Raw genomic sequence first — 8,605 nt, 5'->3', positions numbered from 1 at the left:
GGCTCCTTTTTCTGCCCCCCTTCCCAGGGTTCGCCGGGATCCTCTCCTCGCAGGGCTCCCGTGGGATGCCAGGACGTCACGCTTTCGGGATACCAGGAAGGGCCTCCCCACACTCCCCTGGTGAAACTCACCCTCTCTTCCCCTGCCCCGCAGCGGAGTCTTGAAGGAGAGCAAAGAAAAGCTCACTTTCAAGTCTCATTTTTAAATTTTCTCCAGGGAAAAGGTACGCTTTACACTCAGAAAACAGAAATGGCCTGAAGTGTAGGCTTTGGGGGCTTGGGAGCATCACAAGTTGGGGATAAAACTGGCCCAAAATGGAAAGATGGGCAACACCTGCACCGTCCTCCTGTTCTTGGAGAAACCAACACCGAGGTGTGGGTGTCTGGTTTTCTGAAAAGCTAGAGAAGAAAAACTGAAGGTGGATGTCTGAGGGCTGTTACTCCTTAGCTCCTGGCAGGCAACCATTCTTGCCCCAGCCAGCCGACGTGGTGTCAGCACAGCCCAGGACATGCCACCCCAACCCTGGGGACACCGCTGTCAGAACAGGGGAGAGAGCAACCACCTCCCCCATGCAGCCTCTCGTGGAGCACATCCAGCAGGCACGGCATGAAAACCGGGTGGAAAAACACACGCTAACCCCTCCAGCAGTTGGGCGGAGAATATTTTCCACTTCTCTGCAATAAAACGCGTCACTTGGGCAATTCCCAGGGAGTGAAGCGTGCTCTCCAGGCTGGGCACATCTTCCTGGGGAAGGGAGGCACCAGGCGCTCGAGGAACAGCCGAGCAGCCGCCAGGCACAGCCCTGGCTCCAGCTGGGGGGACTGGAAGCGCTAGCTACCACCCAGTCCCACACTGGGGGGTGGCACAGGGCTCCCCCTACCCTGCGGTTTGCAGCAGCTGGGCCAGCTTGCATCACAAACTGCAAAAAGATGAGCTAGCAGGGTAGAAAACCTGTTTTTTCCCTGCCATGGGTTACAGCACCACTTCTAAGGCCCCCCTCTCCACATCTGTTGGTGCACAACAGTGCTGAGGACTGGTCCCAGCAAGCCTCGGGTGGCAGGGGCGGCACAAGGCTGGCAGCAGTGCCCATCTGCTCCTGAAGCCACACAGCAAAACCCACGATGCCCACACGGTGCTGTGTTTTTCCTTTCACCTCTCGCCCGTTCCCTACCAGCTTGTCTTGTCTTTCAAGTTGCAGTGGTGCTACAGCACAGCTCATCTCTTCTGCAGAGCCAAAAGACCACCCCTAATTGCTTTCATTTCCCTTCCCTCTGCTCTCCCACACCCTCCACTCCCCTGAACATGCTTTCATTCTCCCTCAGTGTAGTCAGCAAGCCTGAAAGCCCTAGGAAGCACAGAAGTCTATCTTGCTTCTTGGGTACCCTCCAGATAACGTACCTCAGCTGGCTTTGCAGCCTGACCCCTTTCCATGCTTTTCCAGGTGGACGAGCCACCCCAGCCCAGGAACTTGCAGGTCTTGCAAACTCCCTGAGGTCCCTGTTAGCTCATTCCCAGACTGTTTCTGCTGTCTATTTTTTTTTTCAGCATGCACCTTTTATGCCTTTTTTTTTTTTTTTTTTCATACCACTCCAGCAGCCATCACAGCTTCTGGGGTGGTTATGGCCTTTGAGAGCAGCCCTAGGATGCAGCAAGGCTTACAGCTGAGCTCTTTTTACACCAGAGCCAGACCCAGCCTGCAGCCTTTTCCTAGAAGCATAAAACAAGTCAGCTACCCTTCCTGGCAAGGACGCCTTCCCAGCCCACTCCAAGCAGAGCCAAACATCCTCCTCGGATCTTTTGCAGACAATTAAGAGCAAATGTAAACCATCCAGCCATTTTGTTGTCCTCAAAACTATTTCTCCTGCTCCATGCTTATTTGTGGCTGAGAGAGCACAGACAATGCTGAGCTGGAAGGGAAGCTAGGAGGGCAGCTGTCCTTCAGGGGCACCGCTGAGGAGGGGCAGCGCTTTTGGTCCTTGGTCCTGCAAACATGCACCCTGCAAGGAGAGCTCTAGCATGACCCCCTTGCAAAGGGGCAGGAGCAGCCATCTTTTAAAGATACCAGGCTGGCCAGGAGACCGGAGACAGAGCACACAAGGAAAGTCTGAGCTGCTCCATCCTGGAGTAGAAACAGGGGTTACAGAGAAGGCAGCAGACCAGAGGTCTCCAGCACAAGCCAAAGCAAGGGAAATCCCAGCAGGTCATCGAGATAAGAATCTCTTCCACTGCTTTTTTTTTTAGAGGAGCAGCCAAAGGTAAACAGGCTGTTTCAAACCTCCAAACACTTACCCCTCTCAGGAGAGAGCCACAGAGTGCTGCAGCCAGCTGCTGTGCAGCAGAGGACTGGAGGCAATAGGAAGCGATGTGGGGCACCTGAATCACTTAATGCCTTCACAGGAGCACAGATGCTTTGTGTTTCAGCTGATGCATCCTGCAGAGGAAAAGCCAGCACACACAGGTGAAGGATGTGAGTGGTTAACATCCTTCCACATCTCACCTCTCCAGCCTGGACAGGGATTCAAGCCCTGTGGGTGGGCAGGAGTATTTGGGGCTGAGTCCCAGGTGTTTGCACTCACAGCTCCACTGGCTTCTTCCCTGGGGCTGCTCTGGCAGTATCTCCCAGCACTGCACAAGGGTGTGTGGCCATGCAAGCTGCTCATAGATGGCCTGTGGCTTGTGGGGAGGTGGGAAAGCAGCCCTGAGCCAGGCTGGCCCATGTTTCCTGCAGCATTGGTCTCAGTAGGTGACACCCTGTTTTGGGAGGGTCTCCACAGCACTGCTGCTCTGAGCAATGGGACATGAGTTTTTCTCTAAGTCAAAGCATGTGACCAGCTGCTGGGGGAGGAGAAACCCAGAAAACCTGGGGTTTAGTTAAAATTTGTGCCAGGCCTGGAGCTGCGTGTTGTGGGTGACTGTGGCTTGCCTGAGCCAGGCACCGAACTGGGCTGGCAGCTGGCACCCCGGGCACCAACACACCATGGGAGCCAGCATGGGTAGCAGTGTGCATCTTCAGTCCCTGGCAAGTGTTGCCTTTGCTGTGTCACCTCATCTAAAATAGATTTGTGAAGGAAAGCAGGAGCAAAGTGATTTTTTCTAGGCAAATTCCTGTGTCAGGCAAGATAACAGCATGCTTTTAAGGATGGCGCCAGCTGACTTTTAACTACAGAAGCTCCCTGAATTTCTGCAAGCTGGCAAGGGTTTTCCTTCTGGGGATGCTCTGGGGTACAGATGCTGGGATGGGGTGGGAATGAGCACATTCTTTGCCTGTGGGCCCATAATGCTACCTACGAGCTGACTGAGACCTCCCCAGACGGTGCCACAGGCTGACACTTCCATACAGGGCCAGTGCGATCGGCCGTGGGGCTGGGCGCCCAGTGAAGGGGGTGCCAGGGATGGCATAGGCAAGGGGAAGATGACTTCCCACTCGGAGGCACTTGGGCCAAGCACCAGAGCCCATACAGACTTGGCTCCCAGTGGAGCAGGTTTAGCAGGGGTGACCAACAGGCTCCCGCAGCAAAACGGGGGCTTGGCCAGCTGCCGAAACCCAGAGGGACTGTCACCTACCCACAGCCCCTTTGCAGGGCCAGGTGGGAGCAGGGGTGACGTGCATTGTGGAAAATACAACTCCAAATGGAGAAAAAGGTCAAAATGGGCATTTTTGCCTTTATTTCCCCAGGGGACAGAAGTCCGGGCAGGCAGTGCTGGTTTCTCCTGGCTGCCTAGTTGTGTTTCAGCCCTGGGGCTGGACCGGCTAGGGATGGAGAGCCCCGCTGCATCAGGGCAATGTGCAGTGCCGGGGGTGAAGCCAGCCGCTCCGCTGCTGATCATCACGGGGTGATACCCTGGGCTTGAGGCTGGCATGGGCACGGGTGGGCATGGGTGGAGGGGTACTGCCAGGGCTGGCTGTGTGGCAGGGAGGGGCAGTACTCTGGCATCACTTCTTGAGTGAAAGTGAAAAAAAGTGAAGCATCCCAGAGGAAACACGTGCCCCAAAGTGGTCCAAAATAGCACTGGGTCTGCTCCAAGGTCTGGGGCTGGCACATGGTTGCTTGGGTGGGGGGAGACCTTGAGAGTTGCCATTGTGTGGGGCTGGATGGGCAGCCCATACCCCATCTGAACCGCTGGCAGCCCCCGCTGTAGGCTGCTCCCATCCAGGGCCCAACAGTGACTCACACTTGCTATAAACACGTCTCCTGACGGATAATGAATCCTGGCCGTTGCTGCCTTCAGGGAAAGCTCTGGATTTTCTTCACAGTGCTCCCCTCATCCCACTCCCCCTCCCCTCCTGGCTCCCGCATGGGATTATTTCCTGATGCTGAGCGGAGCCAGGGCTTTGAGGCCCTTTTTCCAGCTAGTCGTGGTTTGCTTCACAGGCTGCAAAGGCTGAGTTTACCCATTAACCCTTCTGGGGGGACAGAGGCTCCTGTGCTGCTGCCCTGTCTCCAACCTCCACCCCCCACCCCCCTGCAGCATCCTACTACCCTCTCTGTGGATAACCCACTACCCATGCCACGGCTGTGCCAGCTGAGCAGCGTGTGCACCCTCTGGGGACCCCCTTTTCAGTGTCACACCAACCCCCTCCAGCTAACCATAGAGGGTACCTCAAGCAACAAAAGCTTTATTGCAATTACACAGTTAAGCCACAAAATACATTGCAAAGCAGCAGGGGAGCGAGGGGTGATGAAGAAGCGCAGAAGGGGGCAATGAGGAAATGCTTGCTTGCAGAAGCAGGCACTGCTGCACGCTAGCTGCAAGCCGCTGTCCTCCTGCGAGCTGCTGCTCAAGCCCCCCGGTCCCGCTGCTGCCCCATACCACAGCTGAGGGAACAGGGACTGCCATGGGCAGGAGGCTTCGGGCAGCTGGCCCAAAGGATGCCACGGAGGAAAGGGAGAAGTTCACGGGAAGCCGGCAGCATCTTCGGCGGGGGCTCAAGCATCAGCCACTGGCACCACATCCGCTGCGGCGCTCCGGTCAAGCGGTGAAGGTGTTCCTCCCGTGAGGATCAGGGTCTGGAGAGCTAAGGGGTCAATCAAAGGAGATGGTCAGGGCTCAGAAACACTGTGCCTCCTGCTCCCAGCCCCTTGGGTTACACGGATGCGTGGCCTCGCACAATGCCCTGAGCAATTCTCCAGCATGATGCTGAAATCACCTGCAACCCAAAGGCCAAGCCTGGGAGAGCCATACCCAGGCTGAGCTCTGCTACCAACATAAACCAATGCAAACTTCCCTTTGCCATGGGAGCTTGTGCCCAAAAACATCCTACATGAGCACCCTGCGCTGCTGGGTGAGCCGAGGTGGCTGCCCAGTGTGCTGCAGGTTTGCCTTGTGGGCTCTCACTGGGTGCTGAGTGGCTTTTTGGGAGCTCTGGAGGAGCAATCTGAACATAGTGAGGCCACAAGCTTTGCACAGGGAAAATGCCTTGACCCCGCGCATTGACATGTCCCTAGGCTGAGCATCACCCCTGCCTGCCTGCCTCACTCACTCTGCCCCGCAAACGTGGCTGTGGGGACAGTGACTGAGGAGGGCTGGTGCTGCTGGCCCCCATCAGCCCAGGCAGCCAGGTTGGGGGGTGATGGGCAAGGGCATCGAGGGGCTGGGGGTGATGGGCAGAAGCCGGCAGAGGAGCATATCCCTGCCCAACTTATGCCTGTGAACAGCAGAAAGCCTGTGAGTAGATTTTATACTTGGTGTTGCATTAAGGGGAAAAAAAAGCACACCCTGCCCATGATCTGGCTGACAAGGAGCCACGGTCAGGCAGCCCCAGGCTGCCCCAGCACAACAGGGACAAGTATCACAGGCTTGAATCTTTTTCAGTCAAAAAAAACCCTCTGAGCATTGCTGCATTTAAAGATGCGTTGCACCATCCTGTGCATATTGAAATCATTGCATTTCAGCCTGAAATACTGGGAGGGGAAATCTACCTGAGGCAAGGAAAGAAATGTTAGTATGCAACTGAAAATTTGTTTTAAAGACAGAGATGGTGGTTTCCCTGGAGTGTCAGGTTTACATCTTTAGCTGGCTTTTTATAGACAGTGGGAAGGAGCACACCATCCCTCTGCAGCGCTCCTGTAAGAGACTTGGGAGCATGGCTGTGTGCCGACTAGCGCACAGCAACATCCCTTGGGAAAACCACAGCACTGGTTGCCATAGTAGCCTCAGGTTATATCATCGCAATGTCTGGGTGGGAGCTCTTCCCTGAAGAGCCTTACCAAAGAACCCCCTCATACAACTAAATGAGAGGGGTTTGGGTGAACACGTCACGAAGCTGTCTTGCTCTCCTTTGCACTGGGAAATCCTGTTGGATATCGACCCTAAGCCACGCACTCAACCTGAATTCAGGGGTAACACTGCTCCATCCCTCCAGCCCGCTCTGCCTGAGCTCTTCGTGCTTGGCCACGCTGCCAGCTGGCTGGTGGCCTGCCGTCATCATGCCCATGCTTCCCTGGAGCATCCCGCGCCTTGGAGTCTCATCTGAAGCATCAAAACTCAGAGAGGCTCCAGAGTCAAGCATCACTCATTCCCTTTTTGGTCCAGACTCAAATGCTCTTAGACAAAGGCTTTACTCCCAGAATAAATAGTGCTGCTGAGATGCTGCCTGCAGGGGACCAGAATCCAGCACTCCAGGAGTGCTTCAAATACTCAAGTCCTCATGCACATCCCGGCTTTCCCTTTTGGGATCAAAGCAGTTCCTTCTAGAAACAGCACGTGTGTTTTAAATCAGCAACAGGCTGCGGTTCGGCATGAGGCTCAGAAACGAAGCCTTCTCGTGCAGGTCCATTTTTATCCTGCTCATCTCCTAGCTGGTTTTGCTCCCCATGTGCGGAGCCGGCACGAGCATCATTTCTGGGAAGAGACATCCCTGCGGTTAAACTGCCTACACATGAGTGTGGGAATCCAGAATCAGCCTGGGTTTGCACTTGGCTACATTTAATCTGTGGGATGCTTTCTGAGCGATCTGGTGTCTCGTTTCTCTTTGCAGGACAACTGTGCTGAGGCAGAGTGGGAGGGGGGCGGCACATCTGGAGTTGAAGGAGTTGCACATCTGGTACATCCAGTACTTCCTGAAAGTTACTGCCACGTTACCCTTTGGACGGAGGCCTAGGGCTCGACGCATAGCACAGCAGATTAAGATCCGCAGCTGCACTTTTCTTGAAAGGAAAGCAAAAATAACCCTCTCAGCAGAGCCCCAGCTCCCTGTGATATCCTGCATGGGAGCAGGGGAATTGCACTGAGACCATGACCTTTCTGCAAGTCATTCCACGCTGAGCTCGGTGCTCTCACCAGCTGCAGATGCTCCTGCCACGGGGTGAGGCACGGTGCTCCCCGCATGCACACGCCAACCTCCCTGGGAACAGCAAGGGCTGGGGACCCTCAGGACCTCTCCAGCAAAACCCTGTCCCTCTGTTGCAAAATGCCAGGCCAGCGAGACCAAATGGGCTTGGGCCAGCGTAAGGTGGGGGCTTGTGCCACCAACCTCATCCTTTGGCACAACCAGTATAACCGGAGAGCATGGGGACACCCATGGCCGAGGGAGCTGCTAGCTATGCGCAGTTGCCTAGATGGGCTAGGGTGTCTCTGTGAAGTGGGCATCACTGCCAGGACCTTTCCTGCAGTGGCACACAGTGCCAGCTGCCTGCTAGGTGAGTGTCACCTCTGGTCACCGGTGAGAGGGACACAAATAACCACTCCCTTCTCATGTCCAGCAGCATGGCATGTCTTCTGCAACCAGATGGAGCAGAGGCTGGGAGCATCCGACATCCAAAGGCTGCCTGGGCTAGGGCAGGATGCGTGCGGAAAGCTGGCCAAGAGGGACACCTAGTGACCAGCCTGGGGGGGTCCCCAGGCCCGGGGACCAGGGCACCTCCCTGGGGCTGGGGGCTGCAGCCAGGCAGGGCTAAGGGAGGTGGGCTACTGGGCTCTCATCTTCTGCAAAGGGCGTGAGAAAGGTGTCAGAAAGGGTTTGCACCGAGCCTGCACCATCCTTCCACCTCTGCGGCCAAGGAGAAAATGAGATTAAGGATCCATCCCTTCCACAGCACAGAGCGATCCCCCAGACACCCCACCTCTGCCAGCACTGCGGGGGTGAAATTACCCTTGCTAACAGACCATAAGCTTGAAATTAGCATAATTAAAAGTGACTAGCATGAATACATAAACGCCCCTGATTTACAACTAAAAGAGAGTATTAAATTTAAAGAGTCTCCCTGGTAGAAAGTCACTTTCCCTCAGGGGAAACAATCTATTTTTTTCAAACCCATTACGTACCAGATTTTCAAATATAGTCTAGGGAAAAAAATGCACATAAGAATACTCCAAACAATTATCTAGGAGCATGACCTGGGAAGGATATGAGGGGGGGGTGGAGACCTCAGCCAGCCCCTCTCTGATGGAAAGCCACCACACTCAGGGGCAGGGTGAGGCACTGGACCAACATCTTCCTGCCAAAGTAACCGTTTCCCACATAATAACACATTGCCAAAGTGTTTGACTGAGTAACACTGAGTCGGTTACTTCCAGAAACCTTGAATCATTCTGTCTGGATAACATGCATTGCTTTGAGAGAGAAAAGCAATGCATTAAAGCTATTCTGTTGATTAACTGGGAC

General features: G+C 54.9%; 1 protein-coding gene across 17 annotated transcripts in view; it reads right to left on the bottom strand.

The window, feature by feature from the left end:
* Positions 1 to 1,663: 1,663 nt before the first annotated feature.
* The window catches only part of PCBP3 (poly(rC) binding protein 3), a 61,844-nt gene continuing 54,902 nt past the window's right edge, over positions 1,664 to 8,605 (bottom strand). For 16 of the 17 annotated variants that reach the window (XM_037396542.1, XM_037396543.1, XM_037396525.1 and 13 more), the window contains one exon: positions 4,594 to 5,017. In XM_037396542.1, the coding sequence (XP_037252439.1) occupies positions 4,972 to 5,017 (46 nt within the window). In that variant the 3' untranslated portion in view covers positions 4,594 to 4,971. Of the gene's footprint in view, positions 5,018 to 8,605 lie in introns of all 17 variants that reach the window. The other variant, XM_037396541.1, reaches the window with a different exon arrangement.

The sequence above is a fragment of the Falco rusticolus genome, chromosome 8 (assembly GCF_015220075.1).
Source record: "Falco rusticolus isolate bFalRus1 chromosome 8, bFalRus1.pri, whole genome shotgun sequence".
Lineage (NCBI taxonomy): Eukaryota > Metazoa > Chordata > Aves > Falconiformes > Falconidae > Falco > Falco rusticolus.
This window is presented reverse-complemented; position numbering and strand designations above follow the sequence as displayed.